This window comes from Centrocercus urophasianus, unplaced genomic scaffold (assembly GCF_019232065.1).
Source record: "Centrocercus urophasianus isolate 14NV4802_14NV808 unplaced genomic scaffold, USGS_Curo_1.0 seq_5, whole genome shotgun sequence".
Taxonomy (NCBI): domain Eukaryota; kingdom Metazoa; phylum Chordata; class Aves; order Galliformes; family Phasianidae; genus Centrocercus; species Centrocercus urophasianus.
Window position 1 is genome coordinate 2,265,205 of NW_024885088.1, and position 24,758 is coordinate 2,289,962.

Consider the following 24,758-nt stretch of genomic DNA (forward strand, 5'->3'; position numbering starts at 1 on the left):
AAAATATTGAGTTTCTGTACAGCCATGGGAAGAATGTAGTGTTTATGCCTCTGGGGGTCCTGAAGAAAAATTGCTTGGGTAGGCTTTACATTATTTCGCAGTAGCTGGGGCTGATGCAATTATATTGACACAACAACAACAAAAAAAAAGTCACAAGTATATTGATTTTGGAGAAACTTCTTCCAACTTATTTTATATTTTTTTGTGTTGGCTTTCTCCTCCAGACCCTATGTTTTGTTGTAAATACCTCTAGGTCTTTGAGAGCAGCTTCAGAGTCCACCCTGGAAGTTAGCTCAGAGTAAGCTTTGGAGCTATAAATTCTCAGCCTGTGTGAGCTAACATTTGCTTATCAAAATAGGCAAGGCTGAATCAGGCTCCAAATAAACACCACATGTGATGGGCCTCCTTTCAATGCTACATCAGGCCATCAAGCCCAATGTCCTAACTTCCACCTTGATCCAGACATCAGAATGGAAGGAGTTCAGACAGCATCACAACTACAGATTGATTCCTTAATAGGAAACTGAATCTTCCCAAAGAACTAGTTCATCACCTCTGAAACCTTCTCTTTGCTACTAGTCCATACCACTACAGACAAACTACAGCTGAACTTCTAGAGCAGGTTACTGGCTGAAACAAACACAGTAGACGTATGTTTTCCCTTGAGTAAGGTAACACATACAGACCACTGCAGGGTACCTCAGTGATCACTTCTGTACACCTGATTCTGAAGTGCTGGTGCATGCACAACTTGAAGTTGTTGAAGCTTTTGGATACTTTTAAAGATGTCTTTGTTCAAAAGAATCTGTTATGGGCATAGATAATTCATCTTGATATGCTTTAGATGCATACACAATTATTCACAAGATTCTTGTTCTCCTTCAACAACCTTTGGGATGTAACATCCTGCTAACATTATTAACAGCTTCACTAACATAAACATAACTCTACATTACAGGGTTATTTATTTTACTGGTCTTAAAATCAGTTCCTCTCATAGTCCTATTCCTGTAGTCATGAGTAATCAGCCACCCTGAATGTCTGTCTACAGCCTTGGGACTGCTGGCTTCATCATGTGCTCACACTCTGTAAAACTCTACAGTCTTTAAGAGTTCCCTCTATACACATTCTTATTTTAGGGTCATTGATATTTCAGTCTACATGGCAATGATCATTTAAAAGAATTTATATAATCCATTGGTGTTATCAATACTTCTTAGCTACAGCAGTTTCACTAAGGCATTATTAAAATTGCTTTACTACTCTGCATAATGTACAGCCACGCTTCTGACGTGGCTGATAGAGGTAAAAGCTCCTTTTAAAGCATCACCTGCTTTTCTGCAGATGCTGGCTGGCTTTTCTGTTGCAGTGCTTCTGCATCCATCCGCCCACTCACACCGGAGAAGTAAGCTCACACAGCTAGGTCAAGTCTTGCATTTCTACCCTTCTTTCACATCAACCATTTTGGATGACCTCTTTTTGCTTACATATTTTTGAATATTTTATTCTACTTTCCATTTTTTCGTATCACACTTCTTTTTTTTTTTTTTTTTTTTTTTTTTTTTTTTTTTCTTTCTCCCTCTTCTGTGCAACTATCCTAACTACTCTCATAGTAATCTGGTTCAGAGACTGTATTTTCCCAACTGTTGGCTGTTTTTGTAACTGTGATATTTGTTTTTCAGGACGGCATCTTCAGTGTTCTCTCATACAGGCAAGATATTTCTTCTGCACAAGGTAAAATAAAGGTTTCAAGGAGCAGTTGAAAGTGCAGCAGTGAGACGTGAGCAAGCGGGTAAGATTTCCTGTTCATGAATCAATATTTTTTTTATACTATTTACTTCACCCTGTACCCAGTCTACCCAGAATAGGCATATATGTATTTCTTCTCTGGGTTCATGATCTACTAGATGTAAATCATTAAGATATTATCCCAATGCAGGAAACTCTCTACAGTGTTTTGGCAGAAAAAATATTGCCAGAGGATGGTATTGTTCTCTACTTCCAGGGGCTACATGGAAATTGTAAGCTGATGATACTGTTTTGATGAATATTGAGATCTATTAACCCCTCCCTGGAACATACATTTTCATTTTCTTTTGACAAGCTTCAGTAGCTAGGTCATTTGTTGTTGATGGCAATACCTACTCAGACGAGTAAAGCCCCCAGATCCTTGATCTATGTAGCCATAATCTTGGTTAGAATTTCACAGTCAATGTTAGAGACTGATGGTATCCTGAAGAAAACGGTCCAAGGTCTGCCAGAGTCAAACTCACTGTCAGCTTGGTTTGGCTGGTTTCGATCAGTATCTGTGACACACAGATGAGCTGCCTGAACAGTATCATAGATATGAAGAGTCGAGAAACCCTTTTAGCTGCCCTGAGGGCACTAGAAGGAATTACAAAACACAACAGCAAGAGGTAGGGGGGCAGAGTCTGTTCTCCACTTGCTGGGGTATTTCCTCTGTTGACACTGTGACACTGTGACTGTGACACTGAGAAATTGTCTTTACTGTGGAACACCATCTCTGATTGCTTTCCAGTCCCTTCACAAGGCTGAGCAGCCACACTGTCACTGCAGATACTTACTTCTCTGTCAGTGTGTCTCAAAAAGAAAGCCATTCCACTTCAGAGAACTGGTACAGTCAGTAACTCAGAGGGGATAAAGAGGTCTTCTCATAATGATCAATCTTTGAGAAAACCACTTGGGTTTGCTGAACTGATGTGTAAATGAATCAAAAGTATCCCACATTTTTTGCTTTATAGTGAATAACTGAAAATGAGGAGAAGAACCTTATTTTCTCTTCAATTGAAAATGGCCCTTTTCCAATAACAGATTATGGAATCAATATATTTCTCCCCCAAACTACTACAGTGATAGAATCCCAAAATGTGAAAAACACAGACCAAGTTACATTTTTGCCAGAAATATAAATACTCCTATGTTCAGAAAGAATGTATTGGTGCTGTTTAATTTACTGCAGTTGTTTTGACAGCTCTGGAGATGGACTCCTATTTATAATTTGGACTTCACTATATTTTAAAATGGATAAAAATCTTAGCGTGCTTTAGTTCCTGTGACTATAGAAACAGCTAAATATCCCATATTGTTCTTTTAATTCCTCTCTACGTCACCACCACAGTCAGCATGAAATTTTACATAATGTGCAGCTATCTGAAACAGCTGTATAAATAGAGATTTTAACTGCTACAGGGATAACTCCTCCCTGTTGTAATTCCTTGGCTTGCAGTGACTTATTCCCACTGGAAAGAATAATAACACAGCTGACTTTCGTGCACACATGTGCTCCATCTACTTATAAAGCTGATGTTTCAATTAGAAATTTCTAGCAGGTCAACCAAACAGAAGTACATGAAAACAGACAGAGTAAATTATCTGCATGGTTAGATCCAGCTGTTGGAGCTCCCCTTGAGGGGCTTAGCTGCATGTATTTCAGTAAAGTTAATGGGAACCATATATTTGTCTTCCCTCATATCATTGACATTGCACCCCCTATGGCTAAAGCTGAGCAATTCTCAGAATTTTTGCTTTCATGGCATCTTTCAAACCCTCTGAGCATGCTGCCTGCCATAGGCAATCTTCCTGCCTACCACTGCTGGCTCTCCTTTTTCCAAATACATCTCCTCACTCCTCTGTCAGGTTTACATTCATGTATCACAGCTGCACATGGCAGCTCCAATTGCAGTTGGAATCCTATGGTGTTACCCACTGTACACATTATGAAGACAGTAACTTCAGAAAGCACTGTGTCAGTAGACAGAGCAGAGGCAGAGAGTGATGGTAAAAAAAAAAATAAAGACTTAGCACTCTTTAGTGTAATCTATCTGTCTGATTAGGCTCTTTCTTCTTCTTAATTGTAGTTAACCCCAGACATTCATCTTTCCCAGATGTTTCTGTTACATAGACACTTGCATTTTTACTTTCCAAGATTCAGCAGCATTTTCTTTATTACTTTTATATTCCAAATACAGTCACCCAAACATGAAAGCTTGTTCTCTTAACCTTCTATAAGTCCTGACTAGGACAATTACCCTAAGCCTACACTGTTGTGTGACTTCACTTTTAAGAAGACTAATCCAAGCCTACCAGATTCTGAATCCAGAAGCATTTATAGCTATCAAATCTAATGAAACTCAAGTGATTGATCTTCTAGGTAGCAGCTGCAGCATCCTCCAGAAACTACTTTAATATGAGACCTGTGGCAAATCCATAGAAATAGGGTTGTTTAGATGCTCATTTGACTTCCTTTTTTTCTCTGGTTCGTTTAGAACAATGGGCCATAAGAGGATAAGAGGGTTGTAGAAGCAGATGTGAGTGGAGAGTTTGTCCCACTAGGTGTAAGGAGCTGGAATGGACATTCAGAGAATATTATGTACTTCTGGGATTTTGTGTACATACCACCCACAAGTTGCAAATACGTTTCTGACAGCATTTTGGTTCTTTCTTGCACGCATTACTGATGCTGCAAATAATTTTATTGTTAGTAGATTATGGATTTGATGCTCCTGTAACTGCTGAAGAGATCACTAGTAAGAATATTATTCTTCTTGTTGCATGGCTGCTTTCTGTTTTGATTTATTAATATGTCCAGTATAGCAAATCATTTGTAATACTGCAAATTAATTTAAGATTCTGCTGTGGTTTGGTTTGATTGTCTACTGGTTATGTCAGAATTTAGGTGATACATTTCAAATAATCAACCCAAATTGCAGGGTTAGTTTCTGCATGAGAAACAAATCTAAAAATATCTTGTTTCTTTCAAGAACAAAGCCATCCTGCCTGTGATGCTGTAACACCCAAACTACACTTGAACGATATTCACTTGAACGTGATAGGAAGAAATGGGAAAAAAACAATGCCACAAGCAGTCTTTATCAGCATTATGAAAGAGAAATGCTGTCAAGTACAGATGCTTTCAACTATGGGAAATTTAAAGAACTTTATAAAGAATAAAAATAGCACCTTCTATTGGCAAAGGGTTGAAGAGAAGAGTAGCAGAGGATTGTAAGGACTGCAGGTAGCTGGAGACAGAAAGTAGAAGTGAAGAGGTACAAGTGAGGTTAATGAAGAGGTAAAAGTGAAGGAAAGATGCTGGTGGGTGTGGAAGGGGGATCTGGTATGAGCTGAGGGTCTCAGGTGGAAGAAAGAGACTGGAAACTTCTCTCCCAGTGGAGCCGTGGCTAATCTATTCTCCTGTCCTGCTCTTCAGAAATCTAGCTAGAAAGGAGAGAGACCGATTCTCTTACATTGCTGACAGCATGCATGCTGATGTAGAGAAGAACACACAGCCTGAGTGTGGGAAATTGGCCTCGAGTCTGAGGAAATCCATCCGCTACCCTGAACCCACTCATACATAAGTTAGAGCATGGCCTTAACCTCAGTCTTGAGCACCTCTCCAAGACCTCCATGTAAGCTATCATTTTCTTGTATATCTGAGTCTTGCACCTCTCATTTCCTCTCTCAAGAGAGAGTACAGGCTCTTTTATCTTTCAGAGGTGTTGAGTGAAGGCAGAGAGATGATGTCAGCAGAAGGAGAGATGAAACTGCAGGTAAGGGCCTGATTTGATGTTCTCTAATAAACTGCTGGCTGTGATGTGCCAATAGAGAAGCAAAAAGTGTCAGTACAAATCAGATTTCTCACTGTCTTTGTGGCACAGTTAGATCGATAGTGCACATCCACAAGGGAGTGGTGAGAGAAGGGCTGGAAAGGAAAGTAGGAGGAAAGGAGTACATGCTGAGAGGACATCAGAGTAGAAGAAGAAATTCCAGCTTCTCCGTTAGCTACCAGAATGCCTGCTGATACATCTGACAATATCTGAGAGGCACTGACCAAAGTTGTACCTACAGAAAGTAATAGCACATTTTGCTCTAATTTTATGAATTTTACAATGAACAAATTCAATATTTATATTATTATCTAAAATCAGGATCTTTGCATTGTAGAGTTCAAAACTGAAAGTGACTAGGAAGAGCATACAAGCACTGCTGTTTACCACCCTGTAATTTATGTATTTATAAAATAAGGGATCTTTGCTAGACTAAGATCTGTTTGTTGCTAGTCAGTAAAAATTTCCTTAATAGTAAAACTGGCTGCTGTTCAGCAAGTGAATAAATAAATACCATAAATCTGATCTGCAGTTATTCAGAAAATAATTCGCATCAATCAAAATGTTATCTACTCATTTAAAAACAGCCTGTGGCTTACTGCTTAGCACAAAAATACATCTCTAGACTTGTGCTTCAAGAATACTAAGCATTAATTCTGCATTAAAATGCTTCCTCTTGGCTGACTTCACTGTTTTTCTGTTACACCTCTTTTTCATGTTTTACCAAAAGAGCAACAGAAGTAACGGAAAAAACATTTGAAGATTTTGATATATATACATCAAATGAAAGTGATGCAGTCGTTGCTTATTGTGGTGTCTGACAAAAATGGCAGAACATTGATGGCAAATCTTTCACTAAGCAGGATAAATAACTTTATAAGCCTAAAGAAAATGAATGGGCCTAACAAGTTTGTAAGATGTTAGCACAAATCATAAACAGGCATTTGAAGATCTATCTGCTATTATGAATAAAAGAAAGTCCAGATTACATTTACATGTATTCATTTCACATATTCATACACTCATTTTCACATTTTAAACCCGTATCTTCCATATGTGTGACTTCTGCATTCACTTTTAAAGAGGCTGTACACATAAATATTTCATTTTTGTATTCTTGCAGCTTGTTACATGAAGTGTTTTTATTTCCATGCTGCACAGTAATTTTTCATCAGCCAGACCTCAAAATGAAAAAGCCAGATTCATTAATTCATGCATAAACATGCTGTTCCCATTCAAATCAGTATTGCATTGCATGTTCTGAATCTTCCATTTTCTGCACAAGTAAAACAGGAAGAAACACTTTTAAAATAAATATATGGATTTGAGCCAAAGACTAGCTATTCTTGAAACCTTGGAGAAATCTGAGTCTGGATATTGATATTTGCATTTACTGTCTTTATTTTATTTTACATAAAAGATCATGTTGGAAAAGAGACTGCAATTGATTGTGCAGAAAGGATCTCTGCATTCTTTTTCTTCCAATAACTTTTCTTTTTAACCCTCATCCAGCTCCCTTTTCTTCTTTTTCTACAATAATAACAGGATAGTACAAGTATGAGAAATAATGATCTGTAAATGCAGGAAATTGAGGGCAATTTTGTGGAAAGCAGCTGGAATTCAAGATCTGTAACACTGGCACTAATTTGCTCAAATTTATGTTTAACCTGTTGATCTTCAAAAACATTTTCTTTTCTTAAGAGAAAAATAAAATTGCTCATGATGTTATTACTAAGCTGACAGGATAAGAGAATTTTGAAAAAGTAGGATGATTACAGCTCACTTGAAGAAATTACACAGTTAATAAAGATGCTATTGTTGTGAATAGAAGTTACTGAAGCTGGCTATGACTTGATAAGATGTGAAACCTATTAAGTCAAATTGAATTTTAAAAATGAACTAATAAATCACCTCACAGTACACCTTAATCACATTAACTGATATCTTTTGGCAAGGTGACTCAGAAAACAGAGTCAATGTGAAATATTAAGCCTAGAGACCTGAATGATATTTAGGAGATCTTAATGTGGATCCACAAATTAAAAATTTGGTGCAAATGTTAGCCTAGCAGTCTCTAGACGTTGTCAGTTTCATTTGTTTGGATCAGATTCTGATTTTCTATCCAGGTAAAAAGGGGAAAATGCTTTATTTCAGTCAGATCATAGCTTTTCTGATATAGTTAGTAGTAATATAAGATCATTCAACTTTATTCTAGAAGTTAAAAGACTTCAGAGATCAGAAAATTTTTAACTGAGTGTGGTAAGGTTCTGGTATAGGCTGCCTGGAGAAATTGCAGTCGCCCCAGTCCTGGAGGTGAGGCTGGATGGAGCCCTGGGCAACCTGATCTAGTGCGTGATTTAGTGGTTGGCAACCCTGCCCACAGTGGAGGACTTGGTACTGGATGATCTTTGAGATACCTTCCAACTCAAGCCATTCTATGGTTCTGTGACAGTCCTCTCAGCCATGACATTTACCTACAAGATCTGCCCCTCTCCAAAGAGCACAGCTCTGCAATATTATGATTAGCTGTATCAGCTGGCACAAAATATACTTGGGCAATGATGTGTTGTGAAAAGGATCTAATGAGGTCATGGAAGTTTATAATCTGACCTGCTGTAAAAGAATATGACTCTGCACATTGACCCTCTTCATACTATACCTAAACGTGGATGTAATTGTTACAGATAGCAAACTTTTGAAATCAGAGCTGTGAAATCGTAGTATGTATCTAGCACTGATCCACAGAGAAGTGAAGAGAGGTCTTTTCAGCCCACATGGAAGAGTCCAGGAACTGCAAGAAAGCATACTGAGCAGAAGATCTGCATTTCGAAATCCAAAGTAATGAAATGTCTGTGGATGAAATAGTTTTGACTAAGTCACATCACCTGACAGCTGGGAACAACTCAAAGTGCATCGATTGCCAAAGTCTCTTCTGCCTCTCCATTCATTCATCAAAATGACAATATTGTATTGCATGGCTTTAGGTTAGGTAACCAACACAATTGATTTCACCTGCGTATTTTTGACAACATCACTTATTTCCCTCAGTACTACCACCTGAGATGTATTTGAAGGGGATCGATGTTGTGACTAGCCTCAGTAGAGAGATCTGAAATTAAAGGAGATGAAAATGCTGCTGCTTTTCATCAAACTGGAAAGAGAATGGTGAGCTTGATGTGAAGGTGACGAGGTAGAAGCAGCTCAATTTTTGTGTTGTTCAAGAAAATGGAATGAAGTCACTCACCAGAACAAGGATACAGATGGCGTAAAGTAAGTCTGATACAGAGGCAGAAGCAGCCCAGGAGTGCAGTGTTCACCTACCAAGCCGTATTTTCCTCAAACTCCAGATTCAAGACTGCTATAAAGAAAGCAGTTCTCTGTGAAACCCTGCTGATAAAATGTGTGCTCCATCATTGACAGCAGTGCCAAAGAACAGGACAAAAACAATGCTCAGTTAAGAGAAGTTATTCAGAGTCTGTGGAGGTTATGCAAAAGACACAGGAAGTTTTTAGTACTAGCTTGCCATGCCTTGTTCATCTGGCTCCAAATGTGTCAGCTGTAGTCTATATTTTGTGTTTTAATACAGACTAAAGAGACAGTGAAAGTTGGAGGGAGAACTTGGTTTCATATTTTTCAAACCCACTCTCTGTTGCATTAACATAAAAGCAGAATTTTGCGTGCAATCCTGCAAAGTGCTGAGTACTCTCTTTTTGAGAGTACTCTTCCCAGAATAGGCCTTATTTTTAAGCATAGGCAAGATTTGTTAAGGAGCACTGATTTCCCTGTGGATTTTCATGGATTTTAAAAAAAAAGCTAGTATAAGAAGCAATTTAGATGAAGTAAAAGAATTGGAATTTGCCATGCTACTGTATTGCTTCTGTTTTACACCTTGGTCATTTCCTTTACAAATGATTAATTAGGCTCCAGTGATTAGATTAGGCAAATGTGCTGACTCAGAGCTTAATAAAAACATATGAAGAAATTAAAGGGAAAAGACATAGTAAATAAGTAATACATTTTACAGTGAGCTTATTTTTGCTAGGTCAAGGCAATAAGTCTCTTAACCTACACTAACTGCATGTAAAGTATGACTGCAAAATAACCTTGGAAATCTTTCAGAAGTTCAGACTAATGCACAGAAACAGAATTCATTATGCCTCCAAAATTATTTTGTGCACTGAATTACTCACAGTGAAATCTGTTGACAGAAAATGTATTTTCAAGATTTAGACCATAAAGTGTGAAGTAGTAGTAACTTAGGTCTTCAGATCAAGAAACAAGGAAAAAACATTGAGCTTGTCACCACTGAGAGGTCCTTCAAATTCTATCTAAGTATCAATGTCCATGTGTTTCTCATGCCTTTCATTTTTCCAGTAGAAAGGGCTGGGACATTATGCAGTGGCCCATCTTCCTCAGAAATATGAGTACATATTCAAAGCACCTAGCTAGAGATGTCCCAATGACCAATTCATTAATTACCTCCTGAAAGGTTTCCCTGTCTCTCTTCTCATCCCGAGTGGTAGGGCACACATCTCCAGAGCATAACTGACATGATTCTGACCCATGTCTGGCCGTGCAGGATTGACTTTATTGATGATACAAAGCATGTTTTATAGGCTGTACCTGTTTAAGACCAGTTTATTGGCAAAACAGGTGAGAATATATAGGCTTCTTGACTTGCTGACTTATCTTTGACTGGTAGGCTGGCAATACTGCCAAGAAAGAAAAAGGAATCATTCTTATTCTGTTTTTTTGGTGGTTGTTTTTTTTTTCTTTTTTTTTCTTTTTTTTTTTCCCCCTGGACATTTAATTAGAAAGAGGCATGTGCGGAATTTGGTAACATTCCTTACACCTTGTCTGTAATTTCAATGGGTCAAGTGTTCCTTGGAAGGCCATGCCCATCATCTCCATTTCATCCTTGGTACATATGGCAGTCAGCAGCAATGATTAAACCTAAACAGTTATTTATCACAAAACAAGGATCAGGAAATTTCTGAAGGTTTGGTTGTTTAAGAAAAAAAAAGACCAAGATTTACATGCAGGTTCTCAAATTCAGTTAAATACACTGAAGGACCTCAGCAGGATATCTTGTAGGAGATTTTCAATGGGAATAGTGAAGTCACAGAATGGTTGATGAAAATAACATAGAGATGATTGAGGGGCAGTTTACAACTGTCTTTCTTATTCCAGGAAATTTTTGAGACTTAGGGGAAAACAAACTGCAAAACCACAAAAAGAAATCCAGAAAATTGAAGACTTTAGGTCCTGGCATCACACCAGAGAAGATTAATGCATGGCAATGAAAGTGAAATTTGAAATATTAAACACCCTAAGATACATTTATTCAGATTTGAGCCATTTATTTTCATGTGATTCATTCACATTTCTTAAGGTAATTTGGACAAACATGGAGCTTTCAGGTGGAAAAACACTCATGATGATTTCTACAGATTCAAACTTTAAAAAAAAAATACAGTTCATAATGGGCAGTGAATTGAGAACTACATCTTTCTTGCAAGTGCCTTTATTTTGATGAATCTGCATTTTCTGTGGAAAGATTTAAAAAACTTCACCCATTCCTAGTCATAAAACATACAAGATAAAAACCTACTCCTCTTACAGATATGACAGCTCAGAAAATGATTGTGACTCAGGATTACCTCTGTTTTTAAGGTCAGGCTGAAATTCTGAAATGCTCAGAAAATTAGTTCCTTGACATCTCTGAAGCATTTGGAATCAACTTACAGTTTCGAAAGTACAGGCCACCGCATACATGATAAAATGAGAACCCAAAGTATTTCATTCACATAAAGCAAGACACTGCTTCCAATACAGTACATAGGTTACCTCCTATTTATTTCCATGGACACTACAATGAAGAGCACAATAACACTATTTGATACAGCAAATTCTCAGCTACAAAACACTATTTTGCAGCACAGTCATCACCAATAGCTATACATTTTTGCCAGTGATGAATAAAGGCCTGCATGCTGCATTCATAAAAACTGGCACCAGCGGAAGTTACCCACTACTGCTGTCACCACTGCTGAAATGCAACACCCACCTCGTCACTGCACTCACGTCCCCTGGTTGGTCTCCTAAACGTTCAGCAAGTGTCAATGAATGGCAATAGGTGGCACTTTTTTTCTCATGGAAGAATTCAGTGACAACTTTCTGCTTCATACAGGCTTCCATGTCAGACACCATTTTGTCAGACTGCCCCCCTGCTACCATTTGTCACACAGCAACAAAATGTGAAGAGATATTGATGAGGAGGTTCAGCCTGTGATGCTATTGCACCAACATCCACTCCTGATGTTGTGGGATATCAAAAAACAGGAGGCATTACTTTCTGAGCAGCCCTTATATAAGTTGTTGAATCATACTGATCCTATTGTATGACAACATAAAATGATCAGTCTGATATTTTCCACATTTAATATAATTTCACTATCACTCCTTTTCCTTCTCTGGAAAGCTAATAAATGACGACACGCATTTTTGATGACACTGCATTTCTGTTATTTATCAAATGACCTCTAATATTTCAGTTGCCTTTATCAGTTAACTTGAAAAATCAATATCTGTGAGAGATTTCAATATGCACAGCAAACTATATAAGCATGAGGTCTGTATTGCCGGCCTCAATTTGTTACTTCAAACCATCTGACCTAGAGGTTACTCTTAAACCCTCTCGTCATTTCACTGCTATCTGATTTGCAGGAATCATAGGCTTAAGCAAACATGTCCAACCTCAGTGAGGCAGAACTCATTCACAAGTTTAAGGGGATTTCCTTTACCTCCAGGTCTTCTCCAGAGCTTTTAAATTCCTTGGATGCTTTTGATGCTAGAGAAGATGATGTCCTTTTGGTTTCCTACCCCAAATCTGGTAAGTTCTAATTCTATATGTTAACTCCAAGATGTGTCAATAGTTCGTTTCATCTTCTCTCTAAACTTACTTGTGAAATGTCTGTAAAAATAAACAAATAGGCAAGGATGTTTGAATATGTGCGTATGTTATTCTCTCAGTCAGTATTGAAATAACAAAACAAATTAAAAAAAAAAAACAAAAAAACCCAACAAACTAAAGCAAGTGCAACGACAAAAAAAAACAACACTATTTGTTTAAATGTTGGTTCTGTAATACAGAATATTGTCAGATGTTTTATGTGTCAGAAGCAAATAAGTATTTGTTTATTGTAAGTAAAATCTATACTCAAAGAATTTTCCTGAGGCCTTTATGCATTTAATTATGAGCAAGAGAAGAGGTGTTTTAAGTGATTTTTATGGCTTTTGTCTGTAGATACTTCTTCCTTCTCTCCCCAGTTCTCTCACAGGCAGAAACTCATACCAGGGTGGAAGCTCAATTAGTTATCTTCCCAGTAGCCACAGTTACTATAATGAATCCTTCCATCCATCCCTAAAAGACAGATTATTTAAAAATAAACAACAGAAATAATATAATCACCTCAGCTAACAAGGAGTCTGAATTTTATTCCATTTATCTAATGAGTTTGTTTTGATACAAACATCAGTGATTTTCAGAGAGTTTGCAATTCAGCCACAACAATTTTTCCAGTGTTTATGGATCTAGAGCCAACAGAGTACTCAATTACACAGTTTCTTGAATCTTGGGGTTTAGCAAACTGTTCTCACATGCAGACTGCATGTTCCATATAATTTCTCATTAAAAAATCTTCCTTCCTTTCTCTTCTTCTTTCTTTTTTTCCTTAAAACTAATTTCCTGAAGGCACTCACTGGCTTGCAGGAGTCATAACAAAGCTTTACAATACTCCCATTACATTAACAACTCCCATTGAACTTGGAGACATGTCCAAACTGGAGGAACTGAATCAACTGTCGTCAAAGAGAATCATTCCAACACACTTAGACTACAACATGTTGCCTCAACATTTTAAGAATAAAAAATGCAAGGTAAGTCAAAAAGTTACAAAAGCTGTAAGATATATTAAATGTCTGTTAGGCATCTATTCTGTCTTGTTGATCCTTAGACACTTTAAAAAGACTTACAGTTTCCAGAGGTGGTTTACTGTGTACATGAGAGGCTCATAAAAATCAGCTCTGGGCCTCAGATTTTATGTTAGAAGTTGTAAGTTTCAGGATTATCCAAATCCAACAGTAATAACCATTTTGTCTTCATTTACAGATGATCTATATCAGCAGAAATCCAAAAGATACTGCAGTGTCCATGTATCATTACTACCGAGAGAATCCAAACCTTCCCACTGTAGATACCTGGACTGCTTTCCTTGACTTGTTCTTAAAAGGAGATGGTAAGGATAGGTGTTCCGTTTTCTTCCTTCAGCTCATATTACTATTATTAATATTCTATTATTATTCTAAACAGAAACAGTTAAGAAATATTAATTTTGTGAAACTCCTTGCTGAACTCCTAATTCACACATCTTCAGATTTATTATTTTTCCACAATAAATTATAATGCTAAACAATGAGCAAGTAATAGGAAAATGTCTTCAGCCTTTCAAGGATGTATTTTGACAGGTGGCTGCAGACTGGTGGGGTAGACATTGTTTGAAGATGCCAAGAGGGCAATATATGGCTTAGTGTCCTGCAGAAGGGCAGGTGGCACACATATGAAGGTTGTCTCCAAGGCTGCTCAGAGAGCCTAAGTTTACAGGCTTAGTGCCTTCATCTTGAAAGTGGTCTTGCGTGACCCTTCAAAGGGAGTCTAGACGCTTTCATATGCACCTCTGAACACACTCTGCCTGATATGTTGTCTTAGTCCTGGAGTCCAAAGACCAAGGACATGAGTGAGATTTGTGTGAGTGGCAGAAGTGGTAAGGAAACTGACAACAGGACTATATGCTGGTTATCCACTCCCACTTTTAGTATTTTATTACTCCTTTGAGGACATGTGTTCCTACCCACAGTGATGATAACAGCAACAATGATAGACAAGCTTGAAAAATATCAAAGCAAACTGCCAGGGCAGTCCTTGTCAGCTTATATCAAGGCTCCAGAAGTCAGTCTGTATTTTCTACTGATTCGTGGATCCTGTGTTCCTTGTTCAGAGCAGCCCTAAGACACATGCTTCGGTGATGTGCAGGATCTTTGCTTGTTTAGTAACACCCCTGAACATCAATTAGTTAAAAAAAGAAGAGGATAGTACAAAATTTTAAAAGCATCTCCCATTTGTCTGTGAATTAATAGTCTTCTGCTGTTTTCAGTGTGCTTATGCATGGTACAAAAAGATAACTATGTTGGTTACAACATAGATTTACGTAAGAGGTGATACTGGGAGAGAGGTTGTGATTTTTGCTCTTAATTGAAACATACAAAGATTGTGTTGCTTGGCTCGGATCCTGCAGTATGCTTGCAGAGTTAAGAGAGAACAGAGTTAAGTTGAGAACAACGGTGAGGACACCCAGAGAAAAGGGATGTTGTCTCCAAAACTGTTTGCTGTACCCCCAAAGTCAAAAGGGTCTCTGAGTTTCAGGTATTGGAAGCAGGATGGCTCACCCCTATAGCATGAACCCACAGAGTAATAGCTCAAGAACATCAAGAACAGCAGAGACAATAGAGACAATAGTGGTCTTATAACCTAAGAGCTTACAGGACCTAAAAGTCATCGTTCCTTTTTTTTTTTTTTTTTTTAAATAGGCAATCTTAGTTTCTTTGGACATTTGTCCTAATAAATAGGTTATCACCCTGATAGAAACAGGAAAGAAAAGCAGCAGATACCCCAAATCTATGTGTAGACTCTGACTCTGGAAGCCTGCCCATTTCTTAGGACTGGGCACTTGCACAAATGTGGGTTAAGGGGAAGCAGGTGCATTTGTTGAACACATTCCCAGTGGGCTTTAGCAGGCTTTAATTGCACACTGTGGTGCACTGGTGCTCTGCAATTAGACGGTTTTCTGGCTACAGGCTGAAGCATTCAGCAAAATACCTAATACGTCTCAAGGTTTGCAAACAAAATGATGTCCTTTACGATACTTAAATATTTTACTTTTATGGTAAAAGTATAAAGCAAGGTCACAGTTCACTATTGCTCTGTCCATGAAGTGCTCATTATCCTGGAGGAGGCTTTCAGCTCATTCGTCAATGCAGTCAGTCTTGTCTTTGAACCAGAAGAGTCAGAATTGCTTTTGTAAAAATAAAGCTGAAATTTAGCTGTCTTCCTATTATTTAGTAAAGGGAGCATTCAGACAAAGCAAGTACTGTGCGTCAATTATAAAGCCATGAGTTACCTGTGTGGTTGGTTGACTGATGTATTTTTATAATAAATATTTTTTCTATCAATTCTTCCTTGACTTTTGAAAATATACATATTTCTTCTTTGCTAGAGCAATAGTGTGCTCCATTTAACAGACTCCTAATTTTGTTTTAGTGTCGTACTTACAACACATTCATTTCCTAGTTTATTTTCCTAGGTTTTTATTATTATTATTTTGACCATGGATCTACAGATGTACTTGCTGAGATGCTCAGATCTTGTTGTGCCCATACAATTGCCTTCACTATAGGCCTGTCCCTAGATTTGGATTTATTTCTACTGTGGCACTATGTTCCATAATAATCTGTCACTTTGATATTAAAAAAAAAAGAATCAAACAGGAATGGTAATTTCTTTGGGCTGTAAATTTGAATCACTTCACAAAAAAGAATTTAATCAGATTTAGAGGAACATAGGGTACATATCAAGAAGGAAGCATTCCCCTAAAAATTTGTGAGATATGGAATTATTTATTAATCAGGCATACATGAATCTCTATGGGTTTTCTTTTCAGTTGTCTGTGGATCCTGGTTTGACCATTTCCTAAGTTGGGAAGAACATAAAAATGACAAAAATATACTGTTTTTGTTCTATGAAGACATGAAAAAGGTAAATATGCACTCTGTTCCTGTTTTAGAATGAATTGTTGATAAATAAAAATAATCAAAATATCAAGGAGGAAATTCTAATGAAAATAATAATTTCCATGTCAAAGGAAAGTCTAATTATCACCTCAGAAATATATAAACTTTATTCTTCACTTTATTCTTCCTGTATCTCAGAATCTCCCAAAGATTGTGAAGGAAATCAGCATATTCCTGGGTATAAGCATCAGTGATGAAGCTATCCAAGATATCTGCAAGAAATCATCCTTCTCAGAGATGAAAAAGGACACAGAAAAAGAAAACAGTGACCCCAGTCACACCGTCTGTGCCCTGACATCCAACAGGAAGCTAATTTTCCGAAAAGGTAAGTTTACTGTCCTGACTTAATACAGAATCATCAACTGGCACCTATCCTACAGAAGCCTAGATAGATTTGAAGACATTTAGAGTCACTCCCAGGAAACAGCAATTGGATTCTCCAATTCGAAGCCTTTTGAAAAAACATTCTCTAAGTTCTTCAGTTGAAAATGCATGCTTATGCTAGAGAAACATAGCATATGTTCTTATGAGGGGTTCTGAAGAGTTTGCTCTATATGAGCTTTGGAGCTTAAAGGGAAGTTCACAGAACATTACTCTTTATCTGCATTTTTGTATCTAAAGTTTACCCTCAGTCTCTCGCAAGCCTCTATGTGTCTCCTCTCAAATTACCAGTCAAGGTCACTTGGTCTGCTAGAATGGAAAAGGTGCATTTCTTAGGAAGGAGTCTGCTGGCAGCCTTTATCCTCTGTACTCCCTGTTATCTTACTGAAATGTTCCCCCCAAAAAGAAACATGCTGACAATGACAACAAAAGAATGAATGACTCAAATCATCCTGTGACCTCATAGATCACCTTAAGCTCTTGGCCAAACTGGGATCTGCAGTAAAACCTTCAGCAGTTCGTAGCTCATATGTGACTTAAAAAACATGCAGAGGAACTGTTTTCTTGCTACTGGGGGTTTTATATGCTGACAAGGGTGAGATGAATTTCAGCTAGCAACTATTTGCCTCTACTAAAGAAGTCCAGATAGAGATTTTTAACGGCAAACATCTAAGATGAGGCAAGATGCCTCTGCTGAGATGAGCAAGAGCTCTATTTCCATCCTGAAAACCTGTTACTCTTCATTGTTTCTCTTAGTATTGCTGGCACTGCCAGGTGACACATTATGAGAAACAAGCCTTAGGGCTTAATATGGATGATGATTCAGCTTCTCCCACCAAAGTCTCACCAAATCAATAAAATAATTACTCATAATCATGACCTATCACGACATATCACAGAGACTATGGTTGATAATACAACAACAATTTGTGCCAAGTGCAGCATTAATAAAACTGGTCTGCCTTTGATTTGTTTCATTGCTATATATTGCCAGATTCACTGTTCTTTTACTGTCTCTGCTCCTCCAGGTACTGTTGGTGACTGGAAGAACCATTTCACTCCAAAACAGAACTTACAGTTTGATGAAGTATTCAGTGAGAAAATGAAACTCAGCAAAATGGCAAAACATCTCACCTATGAATTCTAAATTCATGGGAAGAACAATACTTAACCAAAAATGCAGATAGAGAAATTTTGGGAAAATCTGGATGAGAGCTAAAAGAAGTTCAAAGAAAAGCAGCTGCTCTTGGAACTGATTCCATGAAGATGGAAGAAGCACTGACCACGTTCATTTACCTTGTTTACATACATTTATCTTACCTATCAGCCTTACTTTCCACATAGTCAAACGATAGAAATGTGAAGAAGGCTTGTAAAATAGAGATTTGGGGACAGGAAAATTCTGGCACAATGCTGGAACTGAACTCAATCAGAGGACATATCTACATGGTTTTATAGCCAGGTGTCAGACCCATTTTTTTTTTTTTTACAACTAAATCTACTTCAACATTTATTTATTTTTTGCTCTAGGTGTATACAAATGGACTTCTTGGATCAGGTTTAAAAATTTTACCTAAATATTAAGAAAAAAAATCCTGTAATAATCTGTATGTCTAAAAACACATCATAAAAAATGACTATTTAACCCTAGACTGAACCCCTTTCTCATCTACTGTGATTTGGAAAGTGCCTGTTTTGTCAGACTTTGTTACCGATGCTAGAGCTGAAAAATGTAGCAGTACATTTGAAGATCTGCAGTTAAGTTTGTGTATAAAATTTTGGTTTGTTTTGTTTGATTTGCTTGTTGTTTTTTGTAACAGTATATGCTTCTCTGTTGTAACTTATTTCTCTGTTAGATATTGTATAATATCTGTATTTTAAATGAAACTAATATAAATCCATGCAGATTTCAGCACTGTATGTTTTTTCACTCAGCTTTCTTCCTGAAAAATGCCTATTTCCAGTGTTTTGATGAAACCATTTTATTTCACAGCCCTTGTTCAGTAGAATACAATAGTTTCACTGTGGCAAACAGAGCAGTATATGGAGTCACTTTAAAGCAAACAAGACATGTTTACCCAGCCCTGATAAGACAGGTATTTTAAGAATCAGCTGTCTGTGTTCACATCTAAGGACTGTTCTGGGAACAGCGTGAAGACATTTCTTCTAATCTACTGAGTGATGTGGTTTCTGTCTGCGCCTTCAATCTGCTTTGCAGGCTAGCGTTAAGTACTCTGCTCCCTAACCAGCTCTCACCAACTACATAATTCCCAGCAAAAACTGTCTGAAAAGAAACTCGTGCAGACAAGCACTGTTACTTTGCTCCGATTCCTCTGTGCTTTCCTTTGGATGAGCTGTTTCTGAAAAGTTGTGGTAAGACCTTATTAACAGCGAACAATTCACGCTTTCTCTAGACACACAGCTCTTTCAATTCACACCTTGTTCGCAGAAGGTAACATCAATACTGACTGGTGTGCATCTGCATGAATGATACAGGTAGTTACATGCTGAGGACATAAGTGAGAGGTAAGCCTATTTAGCAACACTCCATTTCCATATATGAGTTCAACCCAATTCAAGGCAGATGCTGCTCTGAGCTCTGTTTTATGCTAACCACACATTTGGAAACCAGAAGCTTGTTTGTGCTGCTTTGCTTCTCTGATACTAAAATCTCTCTTTTTAAAATGTCATGAACAATTATTATCCTTGGATGCCTTTCAGGTGTCCTTCTTCCACTATTAATAAATGGAAAGAGATCAGCTAATGTAGATGTGTTTATTAACTGAGTACGGCAATGATTCTAAAGGTCACACAGCATTTGAGGAAAGAGAATAACAATGTTGGTAGGACTTCTGAGACAAAGACAAAGGACCACAGAAGCCTTTCCCTCATCTGAATTCAAGATCTACTCAAAAAGTAGACTCACACAGTTAACTGAAGGGAAGGAAAGCAACAGAGAAGTGAAGGAAGGCTTTTGATTTGGGCTGGCAGAATGAGGCAGTAGGAGGCACACTGATTTATACAGCTTTACATAGCATCCATATGTGCTCACAATATCATACTGTCCAGAAAGGGACAGAGTGGACATGACATCTGGATTAGAGAGAGGGCTAAAGCATACAGCCCTGAACTGGCTGAAGGGATACCATTATCACAGAATCACAGAATCACAGAATCGTAGGGGTTGGAAGGGACCTCCAGAGATCATCGTGTCCAACCCCCCTGCCAAAGCAGGTTCCCTACAGTAGGTCGCACAGGTAGGCATCCAGGTGGGTCTTGAATACCTCCAGTGAAGGAAACTCCACCACCTCCCTGGGCAGCCTGTTCCAGTGCTCCGTCACCTCACTGTAAAGAAGTTCTTGCCCACATTTGTGCAGAACTTCCTATGCTGCACTTTCTGGTTGTTCCCCCTTGTCCTGCCTCCACGCATTGCTGAAAACAGTCTGGCCTCACCACTCTGCCCCCCACACCTTAGATATTTATAGACCTGGATCAGGTCTCCTCTCCGTCTTCTTTTCTCAAGGTTAAACAGACCCATTTCACTTACCCTTTCTTCATAGGAGAGATGCTCCAGGCCTTTCACCATCTTTGTGGCCCTCCACTGGACTCTTTCCAAGAGATCCCTGTCTTTTTGGTATGGAGAGCCCAGAATTGGACACAGTACTCCAGATGGGGCCTTACCAGGGCAGAGTAGAGGGGGAGGATCACCTCCCTCGACCTGCTGGCCACGCTCTTTTTAAGGCACCCCAGGATGCCATTGGCCTTTTTGGCCACAAGGGCACACTGCTGGCTCATGGCCAACCTGTCGTCCACCAGGTCCCTCTCCACAGAGCTCCTCTCCAGCAGCTCATCCCCCAGCCTGTATTGGTGCCTGCAATTATTCCTCTCCAGATGCAAGTCTCCAGCCCAAACTGTATCTGTGCTTGGGATTGCCCTGACCCAGGTGAAGGCCCTTGCACTCAGTGGGTACATGCACTGGGTTTAGACAAGGCAGAGATGCTCAGAGGGTCAAACTGTGTATTTGTACCCGTTTGTCATCTAGAAAAGTAAACGTGGCGGACAACAAGGAATTTCTATGGGATTTTCCTCACAATCAACAGATAGATGAGGGGAAAGATTCAGACACAAATCACAAAGAGCCAAGGACACTCTAGCTGTGAAGACTACTGGGGATAAGAAGGGAGGGAATCAAGCCTTACAGAAAGGGCCCAGCGTGGGGATGAAGGTTGCTGCTGAAAGAAGACACTCAGAGAGGGAGGAAAGGACTGTTCACAGCCACATCTCTCCCACCAGTTCCAGTCTCGCAGGTGACCACAGAGAGCTTTCTTTCTTGACACAACCAACCACTACGAGAGATAATTCAGCAGTAACTCTCCTAGCGGCTTTGGTAGAAGACAGTCCTCAATTTTTTTCCCCAGCCCTGCCTGCCCCAGCGGACAGGCCGTAACACGGCACAGTGACTGGACGGGCTGTGCTGGGAACAGGCGGAGCATGGGGGAGCGGCGGCACCTTGTGGCCCGGAGAGCATCGACAGCTGCTCGAGAGAAAGCCACAGCGACGGGAGAGCGCGGAGTCACGAATTACACTGCCGTGCCTCTTTTGAAGGCTTACTGGTTCCACACGCCAGCGCTGAGTGGAGAAATAGCCTTCTTGGAAACCGCTTGCAGCCCCTGAGTGCTTGATAGGTGTCTGCTCCAGCGTGGGCTCTGCAGCCGTCCATCCAGCAAGCTCTGCCGGCCGGAAGGAACGCAGCATTTGTTCTTCACTGACATCTGTCGACTGCAGTGACTTAGTTGCAAACCCCTGCACCAGGATGCATTTGCACAGAGCTCCATGAAGCTCAAAAGCAGAAACGAACTGTGATGGGAACCAGGCAGAAGTCTGAGGGGAGCAGGCCAGTCAGTTTCCAGGTACTCAGTGACTCAGTTCTTATGCACAGCCTGCTTACAACGTCCTTGTTTCTGATTGCCATGTCTGCAAGATTGCCATGTCTGGGGATGGTCAGTCTTTAACCTCTGAGAATCTACGCAGAGTGGTGGGGGGTATGACAAACTGTAGGCATGTAAGCAAATATTAATGGCCAAGGGAAATAAAAGCAGATTTTCCCTTTCTGTCTGCAAGAATTTGCATTGTAACAAAGAATAACTGGGGTCTGTTTTTTTTTGTCATTTATGACCTTGGTGAACTACCTCGACTAATCCAACAGCCAGGTGGTGTCACTGCTATTCAATTGCAGCTTCTTGCCTGCTGCTTAAGGGGGATGAGGAATTAGTCGCAGCATTGCCTGCTGGATAAATTTACCTACCTTACAATAAAAAAATGGCACAGTAAGATTTCATTGGCAGGTGAATGAAGTGCAGCATGAAGCCAGCTCGTGTATCACTGCTAGCCAAGCTCAGACACCAGTGACAGCAACTTAGCTGGAGCAGCCTAGACTGAGTAACCTTGCTTCTTGACAGAGGCATCAGTAACCTGCAGCATACTGTACAAGGCACAGATCCAGTTAGCTTGTTATTCTCTATATTGTCACTGCCAGCAACCTTACCTTGAAAGCCCCCAACTCTCTTAACTTCCATTATAAATCAAATGCAGTGCTCTCTAAACACACAAGGAAGAAACCTGGGGAGACTTACTCTTCTATTAGCTGCAAGGTGCTTACTGGCAAGATGATAAAAACCTGGCTGTGTATTAAGCAAACCAAAGCAAGAAGTGTAAAAACAGCATGGCTTGCTGTCAGCTCAGTTTTTTTTACAAGACTGCAGAAAGAAACAACTATGTAGATGTGCACATGTGGCAAGCTAGAACTAGAATTTGTTTGCAAGTCATCAAATTCAGCTAAAGAACCCTTCATACTCTGGTCTTATTCAAGTGTAGCTCCATATCCTTTAAGAGAACACACAGAGGCATTCATAGAATCAAACCCAAAAACAGATCACAATAAATGCTTTGAAGAAATCTATAGGTTTATTAAGTGAAATGAGTGGAAACTTTTTATATCCATTTACATCATTAATCCATCCCATTCACAAGCTTTTTGGACCTGGCTTCATCCAATCAGTTGCACCACCTTGGCTGGGCATCACTGATAAAAAAGATCCATTGGTATCATGTCCCCTTCCAAGCTATGGCTGCATTGCTGTGGGTAAGTTGTAATAAGGGAAAAAAGCTGGGGTAATAAAAGTAGCTAAGCTCTAAAGTGGATTACAACTACAACCACGCTCTCTCAGGGGATGTAACTCTTCACTATCTGTACAACTTCAATGTGAGAAACCATGCTAGGTCAGATATCTGTCAGCTTGAACTAGAAACTTGTCTGCAAGTGTACATGAACAAATAGGACAAGCACATGATATTCTCCTGAATGTTTTTCCAACCTCCAATTATGTTTTGTTTGAGAACTTCCTGTGCAATTTACCGTGTCTATGACTGATGGATCCCAATTTAGCTGATGTCATCCCATTCTTACAGTTTCTGTGTTCAATTTTGCTTTATTAAGTTGTTTTGAAGATTAGGTTATTGATACCTGGTAGTAATAGTAATGCCATGTTCTTTTCCTTACCATGTCAGAGGTACACACTGTTACTTCAGAATGAACCATACTGTGATACTGTGAACCATACCATAATACATACTGTGAAATAAGAATAAAAATGCACCTGGGAGCCTCCCACACAAGGAACAGGAGGAAGAAACCAAGGTTCAGAATCTGAGGAAACATATCGTGTTTCAGACACACGGACAGAAGCTGTTTGAAATGTGCTGAGGATTACTAAGTTTCTGAAAGCCACATTCAGCTTCAGAGATCCATGAGCTGCAGATGTTTGGAGATCATGGGAAAACTAGAAAGAGCTGGCAATAACACAACATGGCAAATTTAAGTTTCTTGGGCATTTACTTTTGGTCACTCTTCATTTCTGCAATAGTCTTTCCGTGTTCCTCTTAGTTTTATGGATATGTGACATAACTGCCTTCAGTCATCCTTCCAAAGTGAAGAATTCTTACTTGACTATTGCTCACACAGAAGTTGATTTCTTCCTTTTATCACCTATTTTACCCTCATACAAACCTTTAGTTTTACAACTTTTCTAATATGTAAGAAACCAAATACACAGTATTCAGGATACATTAAAATCACTGATTAATACAGTGGAATGATGATTTCTGTCCTTTTTGCTGTATACCATTTTTCTAATCATTCCTCAAAACTCATGGGTTCATGCACAGTTGAGTGATTTTGTCTTATTGCTCTTGTAACACTGACATTTAGGATAATTAGTCCCGCTGGGTATCCTGTATTTCTGGAAACAGGAAATAATTCTTAAAGAGAATATTAACGGAAAACATATTATATATTACAAAGGAAAAGCAAGCTTTCTCACATGGACACTGGAAAAGCCACTTAAATGCTGTGTGCTTGAAGTCTAAAAGTATTACAAACTTGAAATATTGTACAATCTCTCTGAGCACACCAGGCTGAGATTTACGTGATTCATATTGATCTGAAAATGAACTCAAGTCAGAACACACTGGATCGTTCTGCAGGAAATAGCACAGAACTTGAGAGAGACATACACTGAACAGGGCAAAGACCAGACCAAAACGATGGAGCCCAAAGCAGGTTGAGGGATAGAGATCAGTTATCCTTCAACAGAGGTTAAGAAACAGTGATAGTGTGTCCATCCTTCTGCCCCCTGCTTAGAACGTCTGGCAAGAGCAACCCGTTGAAAACAGCAGAGCTCTTGAGACCTACTCAAAAGCAGAGTTTTCTGAGAACATTCTGTGAAAAAATCCTTAGCACATGCTGCTTGTTGCACAAGGATCCTGCCACAGAATGTCAGAGCTGGCTGC

The 24,758-nt window shown here is 39.1% G+C and overlaps 1 protein-coding gene across 1 annotated transcript; it reads left to right on the forward strand.

Moving 5' to 3' along the window:
* The first annotated feature begins 12,269 nt into the window (after positions 1–12,269).
* LOC122169202 (sulfotransferase 6B1-like) lies at positions 12,270–18,822 on the forward strand. Its single transcript, XM_042835155.1, has 6 exons — positions 12,270–12,516; positions 13,378–13,562; positions 13,795–13,921; positions 16,400–16,494; positions 16,668–16,854; positions 17,939–18,822. The coding sequence occupies exons 1-6, from the start codon at positions 12,372–12,374 to the stop codon at positions 18,055–18,057; spliced, it is 858 nt and encodes a 285-aa protein (XP_042691089.1). The 5' UTR covers positions 12,270–12,371; the 3' UTR covers positions 18,058–18,822.
* The last annotated feature ends 5,936 nt before the right edge of the window (positions 18,823–24,758 follow it).